At 43.4% G+C, this 27,942-nt stretch overlaps 2 protein-coding genes across 3 annotated transcripts in view; one reads left to right on the top strand and one right to left on the bottom strand.

Annotated features, from left to right (window-relative positions):
- Positions 1-689: 689 nt before the first annotated feature.
- Positions 690-25,790, top strand: jag1b (jagged canonical Notch ligand 1b). The gene is made up of 26 exons (XM_042010641.1): positions 690-1,037; positions 1,305-1,610; positions 8,556-8,607; positions 10,885-11,142; positions 11,371-11,431; positions 13,488-13,618; positions 13,709-13,828; positions 15,121-15,234; positions 15,320-15,433; positions 15,522-15,635; positions 16,090-16,136; positions 16,584-16,757; positions 17,189-17,339; positions 18,096-18,260; positions 18,364-18,477; positions 18,580-18,693; positions 18,842-18,955; positions 19,314-19,430; positions 20,106-20,133; positions 20,489-20,574; positions 21,187-21,300; positions 21,390-21,499; positions 22,068-22,307; positions 22,768-22,899; positions 23,156-23,297; positions 23,838-25,790. Exons 1-26 carry the CDS (start codon positions 981-983, stop codon positions 24,311-24,313), a joined length of 3,651 nt encoding a protein of 1,216 aa, XP_041866575.1. The 5' UTR covers positions 690-980; the 3' UTR covers positions 24,314-25,790.
- The window catches only part of LOC121655798 (SLX4 interacting protein), a 30,794-nt gene continuing 28,532 nt past the window's right edge, over positions 25,681-27,942 (bottom strand). For both annotated transcript variants that reach the window (XM_042010644.1, XM_042010643.1), the window contains exon 8: positions 25,681-27,932. In XM_042010644.1, the coding sequence (XP_041866578.1) occupies positions 27,215-27,932 (718 nt within the window). In that variant the 3' untranslated portion in view covers positions 25,681-27,214. The remainder of the gene's footprint in view (positions 27,933-27,942) is intronic.

The raw sequence follows: 27,942 nt of genomic DNA, 5'->3' as shown, positions 1-27,942 counted from the left end.
TTACATTCTTCAGAAACCTGTAGGTCCATCTCCACTCCAGTAGTGTTGTGTGGCCTCCAAGATTCAACATTCACAGACATTCAGAGATTTAGAGAATCTTTGACCAAAACAATATGTTTAAAATATGCAGTGGAATTTCATTCTCCTCATCCAAGGCTCATCAAACATACCACACTTTTAGAATATGCCCTTGGCTCAGCCACTGGCCTTGATGTAAGCTCTATTTGCAGGCCAGATGATTTAGTATGCTACCTAATGACACAAAGGCAGTAGAGTAAAACCCAGCTTAAACAGGGTCTTTCCACCTTTAAAGCTGACATAAATCTTTATGAGGTAAAATTACAGGAAAAATTGTGGTTAGTGTAGTATGCAATAATGCAAGATGTAGAAAGATACAGTCTCTTAAAAGAGGGGTGGGGTATGAATTGAGGCATGTCTGAAAATATAATTCATTTTTGTTTAGGTTTGTGGTTGTGAAGAGTTATGTGCATCAATATGAGTTCAGGTCATAGAGTATTTCCACTTTTATTTTTCCACCAAAGCAGTGCCAGAAAGTTCTTAAAGCCAATCTTGAGAGAGTGTATGATTATCCTCATAATAAGACAGGGGGCGGGCTCAGTGTGCTGCGCTCATGAATATGGAGCCTCGGGGCCCCGCAGACACTCCCTCTCTGCTGAATTTGTGTAGCCCAGCTCCAGCTCGGAGCAGCAGTCAGTCAGCAGTGGGCTCGGCCGCCGCATGGCTACTGTGTAAACTTTCCTCAGCAACAAGTGGAGACAGTCGGATATCAGAGAAGAGCAGACACTCGGAGTGGTTGAGGGACATACAAAGGGAGAGCTCTTCTATGAATCCGGATCCCGTGCTCCGCTAAGCAAAGTGCTGTTTCCCCCACTTGTGCATGTTTAAACCAGAGAAGAGCTCTGGTGCCGTGTGTCGGCCAGACGACTAGTACAAACGAGTGGCAACAGCAGTCCGGAGGCATGATTTTAAGACGGGGCTCAGTCGTGGCTGCCTTTTTGCTCTGCTTTCTTGTAAAGGTATGTTGGAGCACTCTGGGGGGGAATAGCGGGAAAGGTCACTCGGTTCAGCCGTGTGGATGTACTGATTGCATGCATCTTTCCTTGTATGTGCACGGCTATGCTAACACAACATGTAACCATGCCTCATGCGAAAATTTTACCCTTACTCATGCTGCAAAGGGTTGAATAATGTTGAATAGCAACTTTTTTTTTCTTCTTCTTCTTCTTTTTAAGTGTCAAGTTCAAAGTTTTACCACTGCATTTACCGTTCTGTCTCCCCAACAGGTGTCAGAGGGATCGGGACAATTCGAGCTGCAAATTTTATCGATGCACAATGTGAACGGAGAGCTGCTGAACGGCATGTGTTGCGATGGCACGCGGAACACGGCGGATAGAAAGTGCACGCGGGACGAGTGCGATACGTTTTTTAAAGTTTGTCTAAAGGAATACCAGTCGAGGGTCTCTGCTGCTGGGCCATGCAGCTTCGGAATGGGATCTACGCCTATCCTCGGAGGGAATACGTTTTCTTTCAGGAGTTCTGTCAGGAATGACAAATCCAGGATAGTTTTGCCCTTCAGTTTTGCCTGGCCGGTGAGTGGAGACTTTAAAAAAACACTTTTCTGACGCGCATCTCCACATAAAATAAAGAAAGAGAAAATGTCTGTTTGCAGGGCAATTATGTGCAATTACTGCCCTTCAATCACCCTTACCCCCCTCTTTTTAAAAGTTGCATAGAAAGTTTTCTTATGGTCTTTTTTTTCTTCTTCTTTTCTTTGAAAGAAAGCCCCCTTGGTCTCATGTGCGCTAATTTACCATGTGCAGGTATTTTTCTCCATCAGGCCTAGACGTGTCTATTTAAGTATTTTCAGCTTGCTGAACTATTCAGCATATTATTAACCTTGAAATATCCAAATTTGACTAAAGGATCAGTGAGAAATCAAAGGTGCCAAAAGTGAATTTTCAGGCTCTGAAAATTATATTTTAAAGATCAAACATATCAAAAGAGATCACTTTTTAAATAGATTTTCTTTAATAACATTGCATATTGCCTTGTCAGGCCTGATCCAGCAGATTAAAAGCAAGATATAAAGTTGAGTGAGCCCCACTCTTCCAGATTTTCCCCCCTGATCTGCCTCCCTGGCAGCTGGTCTTGTTGCACAGTGCAGCAGCTCCAGAGAGAAAACCAACTTTCTGGTTTCTTTAAGTGTCAGCTCTTCTTCCTAGGGTAAATAAATGGGCCTGACAGGCCTGTGGGAGTGTTGGAGCTCTGTGTGAGAGAGATGATTTGCCATGCTGGAGCACATTTCTATGTAGTGAAGGGAAAAAAAGGACTACACAGACTGACTGGCCCCACAGCTTGGCTCGCAAACTCCTCCACTGTGCCTGATAGCTGAAAGGCACAGTCCACTGGTATGTGTGTGTCCAATTACATCAAGGCTATTTTTGCTTCAATTTTGATGGAAGTTCTGGTTGTAATATTGAGTATTGTTCGCACTGATGGTCCAGATGTGTGAAAGAACTGGATTGTAAAGTAATTTTGCCCCTCATGTGTATGTTACCTGTGAGAACAGGTCATTTAGTTCGTGTTTTTTTTTTTTTTTTTTTTTTTTTTTTTTTTTTTTTCCGCAAGTAAAATGATGTCTCCAGGAGGCTCGCATGCAATTTGATATTGTCTGTATTTTTTTATATGCGTGCCACTTGGACACTGGCGCCTCACACTTTTTTTTCTAATAGTTTTCTGTTTATGTTCGCACTTTGGTAACACCAAGTCAGCATGAAACCCTAGCAGCCATACTAGTCTCATCTTACTGGCTGAACATTAGTCCCATTTGTTGAATGGGCATGTGCAGCGATGGACCAGGAACTTGAAAGGAAAAAGTCTTTAAAGTAACAGGGGAATTTCTTGTCATGTGATGAATTCCAGATAAATAGAAATGCCAGAAACTCCAAATTAAATAGCTCAGGTAACTGCATTTAATGCAGCTCAGTTGTACAAAGAAGTTTGAAGCAGCCAGACTAACAATCAGGGAAAGACCATGTTCTCTCATCCTTCACTTCAAGTGCTTTACTTCAGTGCACATTAACAATTGTCAGGTTTGGTATGATATCACTCTTTGTCCTTTTCATCAGTTGATTGGCTGTTGTGGACAGATGGCAGTGTGGTGCAATTGGGTTGTTGGGTACTCAGAGTTCACGAACCCCCCCCCCCCTTCATCCTCTCTTGTGAGCTGCATGAAGTTGGCCTCTTGTCCAGGCCAAGGGCTTTGTTTAAGTCACGCTCGGTTGGACCCCAGGCATTTCATCGCTTTAACCTTGCCACCCACAGTAACCGCTGCACTTAATGAGGCTACACACATGTGCTTAGATCAGGTAGGGCAAGAGCCAGGCATCCAGCTGGACAGCGTGATGTTGGCCGGACATCTTTGACACAAGATAGCTAGTGTTTTAGAGCCTTGTGCGGATTCATAGCGTCTGCTTCATGCTTTTATTTTATTAAGGAGTGAGGGCCCAGCTTCACCGGCCCTCACAGTGTATCAAGCAGGGACAATAGTTTGCCCTCAGTGACTACAATGAGGATTATGGAGCATAATGGAGGCAGCGCAGCTGTAATGCCAGCACAGGGCAAGCAACAGGAAGCAGTTGTCGTAGACTCAGCAGTGATGTAGTTGGCTCTCAGGCAAACTGTGACCTTGCCTCTTTGGCTACTTCAGCGTATTTGAATCGGGAGAATCAATCCGGCTGCTCTGGAGGCAGAGTTCTTGTATCCATTCCTTAATTTTTTTTTTTTTTTTTTTTTTTTTTTTTCCCCCTCAAGCTATCCCTGTCTTCTTTTTTCTCAGGCCTGACTGATCCATGCCTTTATTCTCTAACTGAATCACATCTAAATGAAGCCGCATAATTACCTTCCTTTCATTAAACACACAATGCTGTTCCATCTCTCAGAAAAGAAACAGGTCCATATCCGCGTGATTGATTCTGTTGACAAGTCGGGGCAGTCTTGAGAACTGGAATCAGGTGTGTCACAGAACAATAGTCAGCTCAGCCTTGAGGATAAGAAGCTGGCTGCTGTGAGAATAATGACATGTTGTGTGAAGTTGGCTCTGATATGACAGTTAAATGGGAATTGCTCAAGTGAAAGAGTACATAAGAAATGCTTTCCTTTTTTACATCTCACTTTTTATGGGATACTGTGGTTTGTTGTGGATGTGACGTTACAGAATGGTTTCTGATGCTTCACTGCTTATCATGCTTGTCCTCAGGCTGCATAGAAGCACGGTATGCATTCAAAATGCATTTATTTGGATTAATCTGTGTATTAATGGTTAGTAACCCATGCAAAAGACAGATTACAGTTTGTTTAAATGCTTGAAACAACATTCTTCCCTGCTTTCAGGTTCATATTTTCTTCTTATCCCTGTGAGAAACCTTGTTTGGATGTTTTGTTTTAGTTGGCAACAGGTGACATTTGTTTGGGTGTGATTTCTGGTGTATCCCCAGTTGACGCACTTTATACCACTTGATTGTGCAACAGTGTTCTTTAAACTCTTGGGCTGAGATGGAAATCTCTTGGGGAAATGGTGCATTCCTTCTTCTCAGTGGCTTTGAAGGTGATCACAAGAGTTGGCTTCCCATGACAAGAGCCGAGGCTTTACTGCAAAAAGGGTGTAATGCTTAGCAGTCATGGTCATTGGTTAAACTGCAGGTTGATACTGTTGAAGTGATTGGCTGAGGAAAACTGATACAGAGGGTCAACATATCTTTGACCAGACTGTTTACATTTCCTGTGTGCTGAGTGAAGGCCTAAACCACTCTAATCTGCTGTGCCTTACCTTGATGTCAACCTTTGGCTTCTGACTGTTATTCCATAAGACATAGCTTTTTATTAATTATTATTATTATATATTTTTTTATATTTCCTGGTCCATCAGATGGGTCAGTTTTCGGTGGAAGGCAGAATGAGAGTGCATGTTAGGAAAATTCCCCTACTGAGAGGATTCAGTAGTGTTCTTTGGCAAGTAAATGCGATTTGAACTGGAAGGATCTTTATCGCTTATGTTGCTTGTCTGTTGGACAGTGTCTGCTTTGCCAGAAAAGATAAGAAGACATACGGCCACACTTATTATTCTTGTGTGTGTCTGTGTGTAAGAGAGTATGTGTGTTAGAGAGAGAAAGGGAGTGTGTTCTGTGTAGTTCAAAGAGAAGTAGTGAGTCAGCTGGGAGCCTGGGAAAAGTGAACCTGGCAATGGCAGACAGTTCCAAGCTGATAAGCACCTAAGAGTTATGGAGTGTTAGTGAATGAGGAGTCAAGCAGTATCTCACTCTCTGCAAACAGTTGTTTTGTCTGCAACTGGCCATCCCAACAACATCCTGACATTTTGCTAGATGGGAACTTAATGATGCAGCAACCTGATTATGATCAGCACAGAATCAGCCAAGCACAGGCTCTAGATGTTTGTATGTAGAGCCGCTGTGTTATTAGGTAATGGCATGGACTTTCATCATGATAATGTTGGGCTTATATGTGATAAGTCTGGTGATGTGGATTATAATGCTGACGTTACCTTCATATTGAGGCAAGTCCAAAGAAATGGGTGTGTGTTTGTGTTCCTGCATTTTTTTAATGTATTAAGACCTCAGGCGCCTTTTAAACATAGGGACAGGTACACATTTGGCCTATAACTATTTAGTTAGTGGGATTTCCCACTATCCTGTCATTCTTACACACAGTATGAAATTTAATCGTCTAGCAGGTGAACCAGGGCTTCTGCTTTTTTTCACCTGGCAGTGATCCAGTACTGTTCCTAGTGTAACTGCCAGTAAAACCAAAACAAAATGTTCAGATTGTGCAGATCATTGAGGAGTAACTTACCTTAAGCAAAATAGTTTTTGTTTTTTCTTCCACACTTAATAGTCACAAACACATTAGACTAATTTCAAATGAGTTACTTTAAAAATTGTGCAAAACTATATAAGCTCAGTGATTTTTGTATTTCAGTTCCCATTTTTAGGATGAGGTCAGCACTTGTGACTACGTTGTTGTCACATGTGTGGGAGTTATTTCTGTTAGTCATCCCTGAACCCAAAGAGGTTCCTAAAGTCATCCAGTAAAACCTATTGTGTTGCATTTGAGTGCAATTGTTTAAGCTTGGAAAAATGAGTCTCTTGATGGGGAGTGCTGTAGCATTAAAGCACCTTTGCAGCTGCGTCAAGCTTTGCACCCAAAAGGTGAACACCAAAAGCTTTAACCTGATACTACTAAATGCTGAGAAAGAAGGATGACGTTCTTGCTGTTAGACGAGTGGGCTTTACTTGATTACAGACTCATTTTGCTGGACTTTTGTGTCAAGCGATTGCAACCAGTTGTGAGCCAGAATGTGCTGTGTACTCTGCTGCTGATGCACACAGAATTTAAATAATAGCTGCCCTGATTGCAGTGAAATACTGGCAGGGGATGAGACAAATGTCTTCTGGAAAGATGGAAAGTTGAAAGCCTGAGAAAACAAGGTAAAACCATGAATTAGGGGGGGCTAAGGGAGTGAGTCATACCCTTTCTTTCTTTGTGTGGAAAGTGAGCAGGGGTTTTCCTTGGAGCAGGTTTGTTTACCATGAAGTCATCGCAGCAAAGAGGGCTTTAGTGGCACTGCCAAATTTCTGAAATGCCTCTATGCAGCTCTGCTAGGAACTGTGTGCATATAAGTGGCGTTTCTAGCGGATGCCAGAGCACTGCAGCGGGACTTGTCTTTGAATCTGTTGTGTGTGTGCTTGCAGAAGCATCATCCTTTTCCCCCACTTGACTGCAGCGCAGGGCAGGGTGAATGTGTAAGTTGATATCGGTGTGAGCGCCAGCAAACCCTGAATCGGACAAAGCATTTTCTGAAGTGCTAAAATCTAGACAGGCCCTTCAGGGTGTAGCACCCATTCAGTCTCTCTGGCCTTATCCTTTCCTGTAGTTGTATTTTTTTTTTTTTGTTGTTTTGCTTTATACCTTGCTCTTCATTACATACACTTCTCTTATGCTCTCAGCAATGTCCTGGAACACTTCTGCCTAAACTGCCATTAGCATCCCCAGCACTCTGTCACATGTTGAACTTCCCCATGCACACTACATAATAGAACTGCGTACTCTTTCAGAACAGTGGAAAACATCCACATTCTTCTCTTGCCACTAGGGCTGGGCGATATGGCCTAAAAAATAAAATCTCCGATTTTTTTATAACCAAATCCGATTTCCGATTTTAATTGATTTTTTTTCTTTTCTTTTACAAAGCATAAATAAACTTATTAAAAACATTTATTTGTTTATATAGATGAATGTCAGCAAAAATAAAGCATATAATGTCATAGCTTTTCCACCATATAAACGACTTCATATCTTACATTGAAATATGCGACACAATGCATCCGTGATCTCTTTCCATCTAGATCCTTATCATACAGGATCCACTGCAGAAATAATTCCCCTGATGAAGGTTGTCTTTTAACTAGGGTTTGTGGGTTAAATTGACTTCTGCATCGCATAGAGAGCAGCATTCTCACTGGAGTTATACGCACAGCTAAATCCCAGGCATGAGTGAAGGGTCACTTCACTGAAAATCTGTCAGACAAACACCGTTCTGGTGTGGAGGGAGGGCTAAGTTTGCTGCTAACTAACTATGGAAAAAAATCCAGATTTTCCTAAAAATAAATCTCCAGAAATGGAAAATTCGATTTATCGATTTTATCGATTAATCGCCCAACCCAATTTCCCACACTTTGTAAACACATGGATAAACAAGTTACAGTAGCTAATATGAAAACAAAAGTTTGGCTTTGCAGGGTGAAGTCTACTCTTCTGCGTGCATGCTCTTCTTTAGACTTATTTCACTCTTTACTAGAAGGTCTGTGCTGGGTTTTTTTGGTGCATCAGACACCCTCCCAGTGGGTGGGCGACCAGCTAGACCAGACCACTGGCCGTGTGTCTGCCATTCTGATCGTTGTGAGACCTCTGCAGCACCTCAGGCTTATCCTCTTAATCAGATCAACGAGGCCATTGTTGTAAGTTCACAGCAGATACTGTTCCAGGCTTTGTTGTAAGCTAACTCGATGAGAGGGAGAGAAAACATCACTGGCATAATGGGTGAAGTTATAGGAAATGTTCTGCATTTTTAAGGCTTAATGTGTTGAAAATATTAAATTTATTAAAAAAACAAAAGTAAAATTTTTCTGAATATTTAACATCACACCTGAATTTATCCAATATTTGATACTTATAAATAGTGGTGATGTATGTGTGTTTGTTTTATATATATATAAAAAAAAACATTCCTCTGTAGGTGGCGTTAAATCCATCCCTCATTAGCACACCTGTGCTCGTTCTATTTAAGGTTAAAATGTCTTTGTGAAATTGCAGCTCCTATAATGATACATTTTTTCATATATTGTGCAGGCCTAGTACTAAAGGAAAAGGCTGTTATTGTAATATTTAACTAGTAATGCTTTTCTGATGCACTGACCCTGTTCACTAACGCTGCTTGCATCTTTCTTTGTTTCCCGCAGAGGTCCTACACTTTGATAGTGGAGGCCTGGGACTTCAACAATGAAACCAGTGGTGAGTACCTCTCCTTATCTGGTATCTCCATCTCACCCTCTTCTCTATTTTACTGTATCCTGTGTTAATGCCTGGGATAAGTTATGTTGAAGGTCAGTAAAGGAAGTTTATTCTTCCTGAACACAGTCCTCCACACTCTTCCACATTGTCCACGATGTGTATGTGTGTGTCTCTATTTAAAGTGTGCTGACAGGTGCCTGTGAGGACGGAGAGCAGATTTTTAGGAAGCAAGGGGGAAGCAAATGCGGGGTTGGTTGGTGAGGTAGAGGAGAACAGAGGCTGACCCCCCCACCAACCTATAAAAATGTTTTTATTTGGCCGATGACTGATGGCAGGTGCTGCCAGCTGAGGTTGAGGTCACATTGTATCACTGTCACTCAGGCGTGAAACACAGAGTTCATCCAGACCCTGCAGCCTGGTGCTGCAACAAGCCTGCAGTCACCATGCAGAGTGAGGAGGGGGGGGGGGTTTGCTGTGTCTGTTTCTTGTACAGGTGAGCTCAGAGCGTGTGCAATGGAAAACTGAGTGAGTGTATTACTCACTTTCCGAGTGTTTTTTCCTTGTGAACGTGGGAATGACACAGTGGTAACACCATGCTGAAATCTTACTTCTGGCTGCTGTTGGGATTCCTACTGGTTGGTGGTCAGGTTGGCGACAGCATGGTGATCCCAGATGAGGGCAGGGCCTGATTTCCATGCTAGTTCATGTCTGTTTGAGCTCAATGAGGTTTCTGTCTTTTCTGCTGTATTTGCCGCTCCCCAGAGAACTATTAGGGCACTGGTGTGAAAAGCCCCCTGAATGTACACTCAGTGGTGGTTAAGCCGTTTCTGAGCACCCTCAGGTTAGGTCACTGTCCTGTTAGCCTTGTGTGTTGTGACTGCCCTAACTGAGATTTAAATAGATTCATAATCAAAATCAAAAAAGCTTGGCTTTTGTCAGTTTGCAAGCAGTAGTATTTTCAGATTCCTACCCCTGGAGATTTGAGTGTTTTGAAAGAAGTTGCTCTTAAGTGGCTAATAATGGTAAGTTTAGAAAGTTGATGCTTGAGAATCAGATTCTTTGTTTAAAGTTTGTTTGATTTATGCATAGCTCCAGGCCAGGCAGCAGGTAGCAAGGCTGTGCTACTCCTGACACTGCAGGCCAGCAGTCGGTAGAGAAATACCACACAGCTAAATTCTGGATTTCAGACTCCTGCGAAATGTTACTGGGCGCTGCGATTTCAGAACACTGCCACGTCCTGGTCCCCCCTCCCTATGCACGCCACCACATAGTAAATAAATGACAGTACAAACCTCCCCCCCTCTGCACTGCATTGCATCATACTACACAGAGGAGCGATTGGCCTTGTGGTCAGCCACCTCTGCTCGTGTGAGCCACAGTAAATAATGGCTGTGACATATTTTTCATTCTCTCCCAGGTGGAAGATTTAGACATCGAGTAGCGAGTGCTTCATGTGCAAGCGAATGTGCAGGGCTTGTAAGTAGACGGCGTAGTGTCTGGAGATTGGGCTGAGCATGTTTGCTCAGTTCAAGTGTGTTTGCTCTTTGTGTGAAGCTTATTAGAGCCCTTGGCATCAGTACAACTCTGTTTGACAGAGCTGTGACCTCTTTGTGTTTGACAAGAAAACATGTCATATGGTTCTGGTTCTAAGTCTATGTATACTTTGCAATCACAACATAGGCTGCGACTTTGCTCTACATACGAAGTGTAGATGGATACTTCTGAAGTGTGTGAAAGTGTTGATTTCAATACGATTTTCAATGTTAACAAAAACGCATATGAAAAAGGCAGGAAAAAAAGTGCTGATGGCATGCTGGCTGGCCTCCCAGCAGTGACTGCGGCATCACACTGTAATTTATGGCGACTGTGGTTCTTTCCTCGCCTGAGCAGATGCAGAGAGCAGCATCGTGGACCGGTATTATCCTCAGGCTGTAAAGCTTAGATTCAGAAACCAACCAGGGAGAGTCGGACTTGGAGTGTGAGAAAAAAAGCAGTTAAAAGTGCTCATTACAGACATCCTTTCCTTTTTTTTACATTTCCTCCTTGTACTTTTCTTCCTCTTTAGGACACATATTTGCCTTAATTACATATAATCTGTTATCTCTGAGATCTTCTGCAATTTGTGTCAGAATTTCTGGGGCATTTTTGGGTTCCCAATTTATGATCCAAAACACTGCAACACCCAAAAGTGTAGCACTATTCGCTCAAACATTTGAACTCTAGTTTAGTTGAGGAGGGGATGGGACTTATGCTTATGTCTTTTAAATGATGTTTTAGGTGCTGATGGGAAGTTGATAGAGAAAGCTTCTCACTCTAGCATGATCAACCCCAGCCCGCACTGGAAGAAGCTGACTCACAACGGCCCTGTTGCCCAGTTTGAGTACCAAATCCGAGTCAGCTGCGATGAGCACTACTACGGCTTCGGCTGCAACAAGTTTTGTCGGCCCAGAGATGAGTTCTTTGGGCATTACACTTGCGACTACAATGGAAATAAAACCTGTCTGGAAGGCTGGTCTGGACCTGACTGCAACACTGGTAAGCTCTGCTGAGGTGGCACTGATGAAAGACATGAAAGACATTTTCTGAAAATATAAAGCCAGACTAATCTGTGATTCATGCTGATGCACTGTCTGTAGCGTGGTCTGCCTTGAATAACACCTTGTTCCTTAGCTCTTAGCATTTTTTTCTCCATTCCGAAAGATTTTTTAAGCTATGAAAACAAGGAATCTAGTTAAGTTGATCATCTTGTTCTTTCTATTCTAGCTATATGCCGACAGGGCTGCAGCACTGAGCATGGATCATGTAAGGAGCCAGGTGGATGCAAGTAAGTGGCCAGAGCCGATCTGTATGATTTATTAGCCTGCCATCTTTAATTTTTACTGTCAGACACAGTTTGCTTGAGTGCCTTTTTGTTTCTGTGGAGAATGGTGCCAGAAATTGCGATGTGGGCTACTACACATCTGTAAGGATTGCGTCCAAGCACCAATTGTGTCATGGCACTGATCTTTTCCTGTACATGCATGGTTTTCTGGCCAAAATACTTCAAGTATCAGAGCTTTAAGAGAGAATTTGCTCAGTGGTTTAAGCCAGAGCTGCTAACCTGAGGAAAAGAGAAGCTCAGTCTCTACAATTCAAAGCTAAAAATATAACCAACCCACTTATGCGGCGAGCGTTATCAGTCAAATCAGGTGTAACTTCTAGATGAGCCTTAAAGTGCGCTGTTTATGTAGCTAATGGCTTTCTAATGCTGTGTATGCACACAGCTAGAGGAAAAGCCAGGCACAGATGGATATCAGAGCTGGGGCATTTTGTGCCGCAATGACTGACCAGCTCTTCCCATAGTTCAGCCATTGGCTGCTTTCTTAGTTGTCTTATTTGGCCATAAATCAAGCACAGGGATGATCAGGTTTGTACATTTTGTGCAGCAGTTTTGTTGTTTTTCCCAAGCTTTTGACTTGATCAGGTTTCTTGTAAGAGCTTGTGTGGCCACTGGCAGAACAAGAGTTTCACTTGCTTTAATCTCTACACAGGTGTGGCCGTTTTTCAAAGCTCAGGATTTATTTCTTATTTACCAAGATCTTTAAGCAAGCTCTTCTTTGATTGTAGTCGGCGATCTGTTTCCCACCGTTGCCTTTAACAACAGCGGTACATAGCAACATTGGCTGCAGGGAAGGGCAGCCTCCTTGTCATTGCAACTAATGATGCTCAGACTTTTCCTCTAGTCTCAAGCTTTATTTTGTAACTTTAATTGTTGTTAATGGTGTAATAACAGTTCACCTTTGGGAGGAGAAAACTATTGTAAAGACAGTTGTGTTTATGTGCATCAGCAGTGTTTCACTATGTAATGTCACACTCCCCAGTGATTAGGCTGTGAAATATCTGTAAATGATTTGGGATGCTGCTTGTGATTCTTGTACCATTTCTCATGATGAGGATTAACACACTTTCTTTTAAAATGGCCCCCTTAATCACAGAGTGACATTTACTGAAGCACCACATTTATTTTTACAGTCCGTCCGTTTCTTGAGGCTAATCAGTGCGTCGCTCCCCCAGAGGGACACTGTGTTTCCTGTCGCTGGGCTCCACAGCAGCAACTGTATCACCACTTCACCACCTCTAAAGAGCTGACTTATCAGCCAGGCACGATTGCTGTCTTAATTGTGGAGTGGAGGAAGAAAAGGGCAGCATTATCAGTGTAATTATGGACCTGGATATTTAAGTGGTCAGCAAACTGTTTTCTCCTCATCCCCCTGCCTTGGAGCACAAGCCTGAGTCCTGACTCATGAGAACCAGGACGAGTAGCAGCGTTGCAGCTGAGAGGAGGGCTGGGCTCTCCTCCCTGCAAGGATGCCGCCATTGCCAAGCCACAGGCACAGTGTTGTTAAAGGGAGCGTCTGGCCGCATGCTAATGTTAGCCGTGCGAAAGGTCCCGTTGGAACTGTAATCTAGTGTTTTGTTTGGGGTTGTTGTTTTGTTTTGTTTTTTTGTAAAATACTGAATACTCCTAGTTCCTTGTGTCCAAGTATTGTTAAAAAGCTGTTGCATAAACACACTGCTGCTTAAAATTCATTTGTGGTCTTTAAAGATTCAACCCAGTTGTGAGGGCGAGAATACTGCCTCTTTGTTCCATTTGTGCAGCTCCATGCTGCATATGCTGATGTGCAGTTCATTAAGCTCCGATTACGGCTGTATTTTTTGCGAAGGAATCTGGATTAAGTGGAAGATTAAGATCTTAACATTTTCAGATACCACAGAGATTTGGCCTTGCTCTAAGAGTTTTGAATTTGCTTGAATTTGCACGTGTATATTTGAGTTTATTGTTTAAATGTTGTCTCATTTCGTGCTGATAGCATGCTTCTGTGTGCATGTGTGTGTTGCAGGTGCCTGTATGGCTGGCAGGGCCAGTACTGCGACAAGTGCATCCCTCACCCCGGCTGTGTACATGGCACCTGTGTGGAGCCGTGGCAATGCCTGTGTGAAACCAACTGGGGTGGCCACCTTTGTGATAAAGGTATATTTTTTTTTCACCTTGTTTTAGCTTCAGGCACCCAATGATTTAATCCATGTTGTGTCTAAACAAACTAAATCTTTTCTCCCACAGATCTGAACTACTGTGGCACTCACCAGCCGTGCCTGAATGGAGGGACATGCATCAACACAGGGCCTGACAAGTATCAGTGTACCTGCGCTGAGGGTTACTCTGGTGCAAACTGTGAGAGAGGTGAGGGTTGTTAGTGTGCTTAGAAATTGCATTTAGTTGGCATGAAAAGTCACAACACAGTTTGTTCCTTCTTGTTCAGTTTTTACTTAAGGTTTGGACCAATTATGGAATGGTTTATATATTTATATTGAATTTCCCTTTGGGATTAATAAAGTATTTTTCATTCATTCATTTCATTCATTCATTTAGAGTAAAATGAGAAATGTGAGGATTTCCTATAATCTCATCTTTGGAAGACTATCTTTATTTAAAGTAGAGCTGGGATCTGGGAAGGGGGGCTTTTAAAATCATGTTTGCAGTTACAATTAGGGGGAGGACTCTGGGCTCAGTGATCTGGCAGACAAAAGGTCAGAGGTGCCTTGAGTTTGTAATCAGAGGAGGTGATAACTCGCAATAATCTGTTTCCACTTGAGTGCAAGCGCGCGCCCCCCCCCCCCCCCCCCCCCCCCCCCCCCTCACTTTCCAAGTCAGGTAATCCACCAGTTTGATCTTCAGAGGCTGGACCTCCCTTTTTGCTCCTTGAGACAGATGGGTGTGGTGCTGAGGTCCAGCTGTTGCAAACACTTACCATGGAGATGTTTTTTTCCTCATTAAATCTGAGCCTCGCAGGGTGCTGACAGCTTAACAGCAGAGATGTCAGGAAACGGTGCCCTCTGTAGCAGGTCGTCTGCCGACCAGGGGATACGCCAGGGTATTGTTACACAAAGGCCTCAGGGCACAGCCCTGCATCTTCTCTCTCTTACCCAGAGGCGTCCACTGATCACCTTTAACTGCCTGGTTATTCCCTGAGTGAATCATTCATTTTTAATTCATTTGGGAAGCACTCATCCTTAACGCGCCTATAGAGGAGGAACCGCCAATCCTCTCTCCCGCCACTCTCATCATGTGCCGCCTCTCGGACGAAGAATGGCGGGGAGTCAGAGGGAAGTCACGGTGCATTGATCAGGTCAACATAGCATGAAAGATGATTTCCTGGTGGTGTGGTCTGTCGGGGTGAGTAATGAGTGAGATGGGGGGGGGTTGTCTTGTTTTGAGCGGGTATTTGGAGCAGGGCAAGACAGGGTTTGGTCAGTGGGTGAGGAGAGGGGTCAACCTTTTAGATATGTTGTGGTAACGAAGTGGAACTGGGCAGAAGAGTGAGGTTTTCCGCAGATTAGTCGGAGGCTTTACCATCTGATTTTGCTTTGCGGTGACTGCACTCAATAGCCACAATAAAAGAAATATATTTTAATTTAAAAATGAGTGTTATAAATTGGCAGGCGATTACAGGTCTTTTGTCTTTCTCTTCATAGCGGAACACGCCTGTTTGTCCAATCCCTGTTCTAATGGAGGGAGCTGCTCAGAAACCAGTCAAGGCTATGAATGTCTGTGTGCGCCAGGCTGGAGCGGCCCCTCCTGCAATATCAGTAAGATTGCACCGAATCACACCCACTGAACCTCAACACTCATAGTTATCATTTCGATTAACCAGATATCCCTCATCCTGTGCAGATGTTGACGACTGCTCTCCCAACCCCTGTAATCACGGAGGTACTTGCCAAGATCTCGTTAATGGCTACAAGTGTCAGTGTCCTTCACAGTGGACAGGAAAGACATGTCTAATAGGTAGGTAGGGTACCCAACCTGTTCCTACCACTTCGTGATTGCAAACTGTACAGGCACATTCCTCTAACCCTCTCTATCCCACATCTAGATGCCAACGAGTGCGATAGCAAGCCCTGTGTCAATGCCAACTCTTGCCGTAACCTGATTGGTGGATACTTCTGCGAATGCCTCCCTGGTTGGACAGGACAAAACTGTGACATCAGTGAGTTGAAAGCTGCAGCTGTGGAGCAGGACACATGTCCAGCTCTTGCTTTCTTTATTCATTCATTTCCATTTGCTCAGTACATGCCAAATTAAAGCTGCGACATGAAGGCGTGAATCAAAACCAGTTGTTCTTGCACAGTCTTTTCCCTGCAGTGTAAATTTGTCCGCTGTGTGATTATTAGACCTGTGTGTGGCCAAGGCTGCGGTGATTAGGGGTGGCTCAAAGCGATCCCAGCTCTAGTTTCACTTGGCAGCAGACAGGATTGCTTAATACTCTTGTTTTGCACTGATTTTGCAGCCGCATTATCCAACTCTCGCACTGCATTCTCCAGCTCCGACAATGTTTTTAAAGGCCTCTAGCATGGGAAACATAAAGTGCAGACTTGTTTTCAAAGACAGACTATTTAGTCAAGCTGTTCAGAATTAATCCTCAGATTTGTTTTCCCATGCAGATATAAACGACTGCAAGGACCAGTGCCAGAATGGGGGAACTTGCAAGGTAGGTGACTGGTCAAAATCCATCTAGCTTTATCGGGTATCACTGCTTTGTTTGCCAGCTTGTTTGTTTGCTTTATTGTCTCTTTTTGTCTATGCCAGAGAGACATTTACAGTGGTTGTATAAATAGCTGCTCTCCAAACCAGCAGTGGCATTGTTGTGGAATTCCTCTGAAATCAAATCTGAGAGAAATGGCTTCAGAGGAGTTTCTCAGGGAAGGACACACAAATTTCTTGACCACACTAGATTGAATTACCATAAACATTATTGTGTTGAGCCTGTGCCAGGAAAATGTGCTGAAATAATTGTAAAGCTGTGATTTTACCTCACCACCCCTCCTTCACTACACTTTGCTTCCTGGTTTGACGGGTTATTGTTTAGACTCCACCTTTCTGAAGCAGTTAATTGTATATGTTGTTTCAATGAGGCTGATATCAGTTTTTCTTTCAGGACTTGGTAAATGGCTATCGCTGCATGTGTACCCCCGGTTTTGCTGGCGAGCACTGTGAGAGGGACATTGACGAGTGCGCAAGCTCACCATGTCTGAACGGGGGCCGCTGTCAAGACGAAGTCAACGGCTTCCACTGTCTGTGTCTGACAGGCTTCTCTGGAAATCTCTGCCAGGTAAGATGGACCTTGAGCATGATGAACCGACCTTGAGCATGATGAACCATCCATGCAAGCATCCTCCCTTCTATCATTTGGCATCTTAAGCCTTTCTGCTGGGATTGCGGTATCTTTGGGCTTGTTGTAAAGTTTTCCTGCCCCACCCTGTTAAATGGCTGTTGTTCCACAGTCCTTTTTTTAAAATGGAGTGCTTTGTTGAAGCTGCTCCTGGCTACAGTGGGATACATTCCTCAGCGCTGAAACCCAGACTCAGAGGACGGCTCCTATGTCTCTGCCTTGTTTTTCCCCCTTCCTCCCAGCGCTGTGTGTGTGTTGTTTCCTGGCATGGCCTGCAGGGAGGATGCTGTGGGTTTTGCTCTGTTTTCTGTAGCAGAAACTATGTCAGCTATCAGATTCACCGCTCTCTATTCAATACCTTTCTCCCCTAGCTGGATATTGATTACTGCTCGCCCAATCCATGTCAGAACGGAGCGCCCTGCTTCAACCTGGCCAAGGACTACTACTGCTCTTGCCCAGAAGACTACGAGGGCAAAAACTGCTCCCACCTGAAGGACCACTGTCGCACCACCACATGCAAAGGTACATTTTCAGCTTACATTAACCACAAGCTTTTTCCACAGGACCTCTGAAAGATGATCTGCGTAGCATGCTGCAGTAAAAACACTGGATAAGGCCAGATTTTCGCTATGTGCCTGATTGCTTTACCCCACATTTTCCCATTGGAGCCATACCTATGTTTTAGTTTCATGCAGTGAAGTTATTTGGCCAAGGTGAGCAGGTTTCAAGACTGCCCCCATCTTGCTCTCCTTAGCAGAGCTTTTCCAATGATTCTCCCACCTTCTAAATTCCCTAAAAATCTGGCAAAAGACTGATAACACCGTGTGTGTTCTTGGTAATGACTTGGTGGGCTAACTCTTCTTTTCCCCCTCAATGAATGTGTACGTTTTTCTTTGTGTATGTGTGTGTGTAATTGAGTGAGAGGACCAACCACAGAGTCAGATACACAGTGAGATTCTCTCTGCACTTGGCAAGCATTAAGCGATTACAAGGGAGCAAATTCACCCAGTTTGCCTAACCTGATCAGACAGGGGAAAGGAGAGGATTTAAGTGTGCTGTGAAAAAATGACTTGGAACTGCTTATGAAAGCATAATGGCTTATTGCTTTATCTCCTGTCATTTGTTTCTTCTCATTGACGCACTGATGATCAGATGCTATGAACTGTAAGGGCTATTTCCATGTAAATGTCCTCCTCTTTTCTCATTATTCTGTGCCACTTTTACCTTACTTATCACTTTGGTTAGAACTACTGTTTAACACGAATTTTCTATTTTCAGTGATTGACAGTTGCACCGTTGCTGTGGCATCCAACAGTACACCAGGAGGAGAACGCTACATTTCTTCAAATGTGTGTGGACCTCACGGCCGCTGCCGGAGCCAAGCTGGGGGTCAATTCAGCTGCGAGTGCCAGGAGGGCTTCAGAGGCACCTACTGCCACGAGAGTAAGACCAGACTCACCTCGTGCACAATACAGAGTAAAAGGCACAACAGATCGCAAGTATCACCATGTCTCACACTTTTTCCTGTCTTTCACTTACATTTCAGACATCAACGACTGCGAGAGTAATCCGTGCCACAATGGAGGTACCTGCATCGATAAAGTCAGCGTGTACCAGTGCATCTGTGGTGACGGCTGGGAGGGTGACCACTGTGAAATCAGTGAGTTCCCTCGCGATACTGCCAGATGCATGTCATAACCAAATAAAAAGTTTGATTGATTTTTTGCTATGCTGCATATAAATCATTCTCTAATGTGTCCAGACATAGATGACTGCAGCACCAGCCCATGTCATAATGGAGGGACGTGTCGAGACCTGGTGACTGATTTTTTCTGCGATTGCAAAAACGGCTGGAAGGGAAAAACTTGCCACTCCCGTAAGAGCCTCCCTTTTTCTTTCTTTCTTTCTTTCCACACCCATCTTGTCTGTCCGTGCAGGCTCATGGTATGTGCTCATGGCTCTATTTAATTATCTATTACCTTAGTAACCTTAAGACTTTTTTGTTTTTTGAATGCTTCCTTCAGGTGAGAGTCAGTGCGATGAAGCCACGTGCAATAACGGAGGCACCTGCCACGATGAGGGCGATACATTCCAGTGCATGTGTTCCCCAGGGTGGGAGGGTACGACATGTAACATAGGTGAGTCATGTGGTCACGGCGCACTGCCTCCTTCTTACATACACAGAAGACTGTTTTTGTGGAAGAGTTCTGTCTTGTCTTGGATATTAGTCACATTTGTAAGATTGCGAGATCTACAAACACTTTTATCCCCTCATTCTGTCAGTGCTGCCTCCTCACCTATTTCACCATCTCTTCTAAGCGCTAACGGATATCTGCTTAAAATCTCTCACTGCACTGATGGTGCATATCAAACAAAATCATAACAAAAAGTCAAGCTGTCACTGGCATAACAGTTGGAGTATGAATGCATTTTTATTGTTTAGTTTGGATAAAAAGCTCTCTGCCACTTGCTCCATTTTTTTTCTCTCTATTTCAGCCAAAAACTCAAGTTGTCTTCCCAATCCGTGCGAGAATGGAGGTACCTGTGTGGTGAAGGGAGATTCATTCACCTGCGTCTGCAAGGAAGGCTGGGAGGGTCCCACGTGCACCCAGAGTGAGTAGACTGGACAAAGATGGACAGTTATTGCTATTAAATGATGATAAAACTACGTAGTGCAGAGGTGGAATCGTGCATCTGAATAAAGCCCACTGTAGTCCTTTATATATTTATTTATTTAGTTTCTTTTTAAATGTCCTTCTTCTTGCTGGCTGCCGCTGGCCATGAGGGGAAAAGGAAGAGGGGGGAGAAAACGGCTCTGGAAAGTGGAGACAGATGTTTCTCCCCCTTTCTTCTAGTCCAGCACACACACCCCCCTCCCTCTGTCGTTACATTCCTGTCCAAACAGTGACATATCTCCTTGTTCTGTAGCCCTCATCTATTTCCCTGCCCTTTATGCATGTTCTCCAAAACATAAATTCCTCTTGTAACTATTGCATGTGAGGGAGAAACATCAGGGGTGGGAATTTGGGTGTGGAGGTGTAGGTCAGCGGTGGTGGGGCTGGAACAAATTTTTGAGGGTGAGCGTCTACTGTTTTTTTTTTTTTTTGGCTAATAAGGCAGGTTAACCAGGCAGTGTGGCGTCCAAGCCTGACCGGCCCACCACACCTCTGCACACACAAGCTCAGACATGCTTTTTACTGCCATCTGCAGTGAACACTTCTGCGTGAGGCAGTGAAAACAAAACAAAACACTCACTGCTTTTTCTCTTTTTTTTTTTTTCTTCTCCAGATACCAACGACTGCAGTCCACACCCATGGTAAGTGAAAACCAAACATTTCCTGTAGATTTGTACAGATGTAAACAAGCTGCACCTCCTTTGTCGTTTCTCACCTGCACTCGTTCTCTCTGAGAACCAGGCAAACGCCTTTTTCTCTCTGTCATTCCTGGGATGCAATTGACAAACACTGTTTTGCAAACTCCCATGTGAAATTCTTATTTAACCAAACACTTCTGGAGCTTACTCCCACACAGTTGCATGCTTGTCCAATAATAATAATAAGACTGATAGCTTTATTGTCTTTGAGAAACTGGTTAAAAAATTCCAACCTGAATTATTCATTATAATAACAAGCATGGTGCATCTAAAATATGAATTCTTTTTTTTCCTGCAGCTACAACAGTGGAACCTGTGTGGATGGGGATAACTGGTACCGTTGTGAGTGCGCTCCAGGCTTCGCAGGCCCAGACTGTCGGATCAGTAAGTATTAACCCTGCCTCCAGCTTCTTTCTGATCCTTATTCAAGGCAGAAAGTTAGACCAAGCCTATGCAGCAGGACCATCAGTCCCTCTGAACTGAAGGGCTAGTCGGCTAATTATCTGCGCACTGGGCTTCAGGCTAGACCAAGCCATTCTGGTGTCACTTCACCGGGCTGTGCTGCTGTCCCTGGGGTAAACCAGCTTAGCAGGCCAGCAGCTAATCAGCCATGCTCTCTGACACTGATTATAGAGATTGTTTTCCTTCTTAAAGGCTTTCAGATGGCAACATTCTTTCCCATTGCAAACCCTTTGTTCTGTTTAGTCCGGCCTTTAGCTCCTGCATACCTGCTAATGACGCTGCCTTTTTATGAAAGCTGCGAGGGGGCAAAAAAAAAACATCAAGCCAGTCCTGATTTAAAGCATGTTTGCTTGTTTCTTATTAACGTGTCTGTGTGTGCACTGTGCAAATGACACATGATCTCAGCGAATGCAGTCATAGAATTAGATTTGTGTGCTGATTTGCTTAACCCAATATTTGAATTCTGTCTGACTGTGCTCGTTATTCCATGGAGAAACATGAAGAAACATTTTTTCTGTTCTTCTTTTGTGACAGATATTAATGAGTGCCAGTCCTCCCCGTGTGCCTCAGGCTCCACCTGTGTGGATGAGATTAACGGATATCGCTGCCTGTGTCCACCAGACAGGACAGGGCCCCAGTGTCAAGAAAGTATGGCTTCGCAGGATGATAAAAGAAAAATCCACACGCGACTTGCCTTCTTCATATATATTCCTAACACCATTATCCTTTTCACACAGTGACCAAAAAACACTGTTCTGTTAATGGCCATGTCTCCACTGATGGAACCACATGGGATGAAGACTGCAACACATGCCAATGCTCCAATGGGAAAGTTGCGTGTACAAAGGTATGTTTAAAAAAAAAACCCACCATGTAGACACATTTAGTGCATGGTGGGAAAAAGCTGTAGAAAACCTTGGGTAAAACAGTTATGGACTCATAGCCTGCATTGTGGTTGTTCTCAGTCACAGGTAGAGTTGTGTTGGGCTCCAACAACAGTGTGTGTGTCAGGGTGGAGTTGGTTCAGGAGTGTCAAATTCTATACGGGGATGATGCAGTTTGTTTTGAAAAGAAACAATAGCGCTGTTAGAAATTGGAGTCGGATGCCATTTCAGAATCTCCCACAGTTACCTGAGTGAACCCAAGATTGGGTGATTTACAGCAGCAGGTTGGAATAGTGTCATCATGCTCATCTAACCAGCAGATCAAAAATGAGGCATTACTGATGCAGCTCATGGGGTGAAAATGATCTGGAGTTGTAAGATATATATATATATATATATATATATATATAATTGTTTTAATGTTAGGTTAGGGTTATTAGCCCTTTAAGTAACTTAACAAATTAAAAAGTACAATACTGACACATTCAAAGAAAAGTCTGACGATCAATATTCTCTTGTTTTCCTTTGCAGATGTGGTGTGGCCCTCGCTCATGTAAACTGAGTGCCAAAGGACGGGGAGGGTGTCCACTGGGCCAAAGCTGCATCCCCCTCAGGGAGGGCCACTGCTTCGTCAAGCCCTGCCCTGAGCTCGGAGAGTGCTGGCGCTCCAACCCTCCCCAGTCTCCCATCAAATGCCACCCCAGCTCCTGTTACCAGGACAACAGCTGTGCCAACATCACCTTCACCTTTAACAAAGAGAACTTGCTTCCAGTGAGTTATCTAGGCACTGGGAGAAAAAAAACAGATTGAATTAAAGAGTTTTAGGGTCATTTTTCATACTTCTCTTCCAGCACCACTCATAATGAATGGGCACTGCAAACTGTGAAAGATTAGGTTTTCAGGAGAGTAGTCTGAATTCAAGTTTTGGTATTCCTCTTTTAAAAAAAAAACAAAAAAAAACAAAGCACGATTATATTTAGGATAATATGAATTTTAGCTAAACAAGATCGCTGGCGACTCCGCCACCACAAGGGATCACTCGCCAGTTCTTTAACAAGCATGACAGCATATGGTGACAAGCCTGTGGTCTTCAGTCTAAATTGAGTGGATTTCAGCCAGATAGGATGTTGAACCTTGTGCCAAAATGCAAACCTAGCTCTCCTATTTTAATCTTGATCACCCTCCATTTCCATATGTGCTAACATTTGCTTGCTCTCCTCTTGGTGTGCAGGGCTTGACTGTGGAGGGAGTATGTAAGCAGCTGAGGAACTTGAACCTAGTTAAGAATTTCTCCTTGGACCATTCTGTGTCTATAACCTGTGACCCGTCGTTCTCAGCCAGCAACGAGATCCACGTCTGCATTGTAAGCACCTCCTCCCACTCCATCTGCCATATGTTGCTCTATTGATCCATATCCAGAAAAAATCCTCTTTGATTTACAGCCTGCAGCATGCATTCCTAGCAGCGCTTAAAGATGCTCTGTATGGATATGGGATTTTGGTTGGATTTTTTTTTTGTGTGTGTCATTAGTTGGCAGCAAGTAAACATAGTTTCTTGTCGAGATAATGGAACTCAAACCCAAACAAATGGAGTTTAAGCCTCAATTTCTTTGTATCTAGTCCACTGAAGACCATCGCTTGGACCGCAGCCCCATTAAAGAGATCACAGACAGGATAATCGACTTGGTTAGCAAACGTAACGGGAACAACACCATCATCTCTGCCATCGTGGAAGTCCGTGTGCCAAGCCCCAGCAAAACTGGTGTGTACCAAATCCATCTTTTCCAGACTTGCACACACTTGCATGAGTGGAAATGGGTTGGAGGATTTTCTTTTTTTTTTTTTGTCTCTCTTTTGAAAAGATGAATATAAGTCTTGAATATGACAGCAATGCTGAGTACCAAAGAAAAATGTGTTTACATGAAAATGCTTTCCTTACCCTCCCACACAAAACAGACTGGCTCTCGCATGGCAATTGTAGCAGAGCTGTATCACAAACGTAGCCAGGATCTCAATGGAAAGAGCAGAGCTGCTTGGCTGCTTGGCTCATACTGCTACTGGCTCTACTCCTGCATGTGTCCACCATTCATCAGCATGTTGACAGGAGACTGCTGCCATAGCCAAATAGAAGCAGCCTCCTCCTGTATTAGGGGTTCAGAGGTCACATTGCACTTGTAAAATTTGATAAACATCTATTATTTGATACAATGAAAAATGCTGTTTTATGTTGCAATGTTATATGGAAGCGAATTCTACAAAATCTGACTCCACTTTTTGTGTTGTAATTGTCCTCTTCCATCAGACTACCTAGTGCCCCTCCTCAGCTCCATTTTCATCGTCATCTGGGTCCTCTTGCTGGTCTCCATTTTGCTGTGGTGCATGCGTCGCCGGCGGAAACAGGGTAACCACAACGGGACGTCAGCAACGGGCTCCGAGGACAACACGACTAACAATGTCCGGGAGCAGCTCAACCAGATCAAAAATCCTATAGAGAAGCACGTGGGCCTCACTGTGGCCATCAAAGACTATGAAAACAAGAACTCCATCATTGCTAAAATAAGGACAAATCATCCCGAGGGGGATGAGGACGACAAGGAGAGGCACTTACAGAAGAGCCGCTTTGCCAAACAGCCAGCATACACACTGGTGGAGAGGGACGAGAAGACGCCCATCTCCAATCCTAACTCAACATCCAAGCATCCTAATTGGACTAATAAACAGGACAACAGAGACTTGGAGACGGCAAACAGCATAAACAGGATGGACTACATCGTATAGCAGACAGCTGCGTTGCTGTGCAACCAAGTCTTACGCCTTCACACCCAGGTGGTGGGTGAAACCGGGGAGCTTCGGCATGTGTAGTTTAGTAAATGGTCATGTCAGCTGTGACCCCCACAGTATTTTCAGATATTCCCCGTGTTAATTTAAGTTTTGACAAGCTGGCTTACACTGGCAGTGACAGTTGCTTTGGTTGGCTGGAAACACAAGGCACTGGTCTACATTTCACTGTAGAACTACTCACAAAAGTGTCCTCCTGTGCATTTCATTTTACTTTTATTTTAAATTTAGTGGACACATGGAAAGCGCTCCTGGTGTAACTGTTGTACAATGACTAAACTGTCTGACGTGTTCAACACTAGTGCTAATTATTTTTAGTATGTGCTTGAATTCCTTCTAGTTCTGTTTGGAGAAAGTGCCTTTTTTCAGCTTTAGACTTCAGCAACTGTCAAATGGAAAAAAAAAAAAGAAAAGAAAAAAAAAAGAAATCCACTTTATTATTTATTTTTTATTTTTTTCTGGGAGGGGCGGGAGAAGAAAGGGTTCAATGTCAGCAGTTGCTGCCAATATGAAGAATTTATGTGACAAATTAGAACATGTAGATATGTACATTTTTTTATTAATCATTGTGTATATTTGATTTATTAACTTAATAATCAAGAGCCTTAAAATATCATTCCTTTTTATTTATATGTTCTGTCTAGTTTGAAGGTTTTGATAGCTGCGGAAGCCTACCATTTCTTTCATGGACTACATGTTGTTTTTCCAATGAATTCAATAAAAAGCCAAATTTCAAAAATGTTCTAGAAGACACAAGATGGGCACTTTTGGCCTGGTGATTTTTTTTTCTTTTTTCTTTTTTTATAGTTTTTGTTTTTCAATACATTTTGACATTTCATTATTTGTTGCCAGGACCTTAATTGAAGGCAAGTGAGGTTAGGACAATAAAAGATCCCAGCTGCTGCAAGGGTTGGACATGGTGGCAGACATATTGCTTGCCATTAATGGATAAACACTTTTAAGGGAACAAAAACTCTAAAGCAGCTGCAGATGAACCCATTGACATGTTTCACAGGCAAGCCAAAATCCACCGATTTGCAAGGCAACTCACAACAAAATGACACATCAGAATCCCCATCTGCTTTAGTCAGCGTAATGTCATAAGCTAGACCACGAGTACTTGAACAGTAGGGGGGCAATGGGATCACTGTAGAGTCGGATAAAGTACACTGCCTTCCTCTGCTAAAGTCTGTTTTGTTTCTGTGCACATTTCTTTCCTTAAAAAAAATGAGGCTCTTAAAGACAAACATGTTTTATCTCATTTGTTAACCCATTGAGATCATGGCAACATTTTGTCCTATGTTTGACTTTTGTTATGAACTTGAGAATTATGTGTTGATCGGGCAATATATTTTTGAAAGTCATATTTATTAAATTTTTTGTATGAAAAGAGAATTAAAGTTGTCTTTGTTCTGGAGAGCGAGTGAAGAGTCTCATCTGTGTTGCATCTGGCCAGACATGTTGAATCATCTAAAAGCTTTTCTCGTGCAGCTGCTGTGGGGACTGGAGCTGGAGAGACATCATAGACTCCAGCGAGGTCCCTGTCCCAGTACATTTACAGCTAATCACGTTGCAGTTAGCAATCCTCGTATTAAGTCGATACCGGAGACAAAAAAAAATACCCCTCACGCCTCATGATCCTCAGACGTTTCTCTTGTTGGTCTGGTTTAAGTAGCAGATTTCTTTAAAACCTTTTAAACGAGCAGATCTGAACACAAACTAGAGTTTTAAGATGATCTCTCCTTTAGAATCAGTTTGACAGAATTAAACATGGCCAAGAGATTAGCGACACCTCTTGAGGATGACCTTAAAATGTTGGGACCAGTTACACTAATCTACCGTTTTGTCTCAAAGATCAGAACAGGCTACTGGTGCTGGCTCGTCTCGGGTTACTGCTACTAATACTGTCACTGACAAACTGCAACAAGCATTAGCTCATACGGACTTTGTGAGGAAATCAAAGAAATGAAATGAGATCCAACTGTTTATTTCAAGTGTTTTTGCAGGGTTTTCCTTGGCAAAAGCTCATTTGTTTATCATGAAATGTAAAACAGTGAAGAAAAAAGTGTAAGGCAGTAATATGTCATCAAAAAGAAAAAATTTGAGTCTTGCTCCAGCATTCAACAGGACAAAACTGGCTACTTTTTAAGGCTGTGATAATGTAGCCGCCCTGCTGTTTTGAAATAACACCACTGCTCACATAGTCAGACATATTTGGCTTAAAATCAGAAAGAAAAGCTGCATAATACCTTCCAATTTACAGATTCATTTCAGGTGCTTAGCAACGAAGTACTGAGCCAATTGTATATAAATTAGGTCTTTAAAAAATACATTTTTGAGAATGGGGTGATGAAATAATTCTGGAAACCACTATCAATCACACCAGAGCTGTAGCGGGGATACTGGACAGTTTTCAGACGCGTAGGAGCCAGTATTTCAGTCTGAGAGCCATGACGTACTGCACGGCTCCTGCCTGTCTGAAATCCCCAATCTTTAACACAAAACCAAATCTAAACTCCAATTAAAAGGTTTTTTGACTTTCATTTGCGAGCCTCTCTTGACCACCACTACTTAAGGGTGGAGGCAAAATCTGTTTCAAGTATTTGACAAAGCATAACTCAAACGCTCGTGTATCAATTGAAGTGTTCAGCATTTGTCATTGTGTCTGTGTGTGCATGATATGAGCTGCATGTTAAAAAAAAAAAGAATATAAAGTGGAGTTAAAGCAACACATGTATAGTCATCCGAGGAGACCACATGGGCGACAAACTTGTAGCCTGACAGAATATCATCTCTATCTCCGTGGCGTCAGGGATCTTTACTGAAGTTTGCCTCTCCCCTTCAGGACCTCTTCAGTCGTCGTAATCTCGAGGTTCTGGGCAAATTTTCACTTCCCCCCTCTTCGAGTGTGGATCTGGAACCAATAGAAGTGCCTGAGGATGCAGGCTTGACAGATAGGCCCCTCAGACTTGTGGCCAGCCTGTTTTGGTTTGTCTGTGCTGTGTTATTGCTTGTGAGGGGGAGCCACTGGGCCAGTTTCCCTGGAGTAAGCAGCTCTACTTCCACTGTGGTTTTCTTGCACTCTGAGACAGGGAAAGCCTTGGACTCTGCCTTGGCTTCAACTGGAGGATGGGGCTGCAGAGGAGGAAGGTCATGCTTGGATGTTTGCAAGGAGCGCAGGGTGGAGAAATTTGGCATTGTAGCTGGAGATCTTCCAAGGCACGTTCTCTTGGCCTGCAGTGACTGGGGGTCTTCTCCACCATCACTGGGCTTGCACCTCTTGCTGGTCTCATTACTTATTTCACTCTCAGCCTCTTGTTTCTGCTTTTGAGTACTCCACATCTGAGCCATAGATTCAGTTAAGGCAATGTTGGAAGGAACCTTGTGGTTTGCCTCCAGGAGAGCCTCCAGTGCAGACCCAGGCACAGACTCTGGACATAATTCCGACTCTCCAGCTTTTAGTTCAAGTCTCTGGTTTTTGGGACTGGCCCTCTGGTCAATCGGCTGCTTTCCTACAGTGGAACCGCAGAGCTCTCGCTGGTCAATAGCTTGCTTGGCTCTAAAAAAGT

This window comes from Melanotaenia boesemani, chromosome 16 (genome assembly GCF_017639745.1).
Source record: "Melanotaenia boesemani isolate fMelBoe1 chromosome 16, fMelBoe1.pri, whole genome shotgun sequence".
NCBI lineage: Eukaryota > Metazoa > Chordata > Actinopteri > Atheriniformes > Melanotaeniidae > Melanotaenia > Melanotaenia boesemani.
Note: the sequence above shows the minus strand (reverse complement) of the source record. Positions and strands in the feature narration are given on the sequence as shown.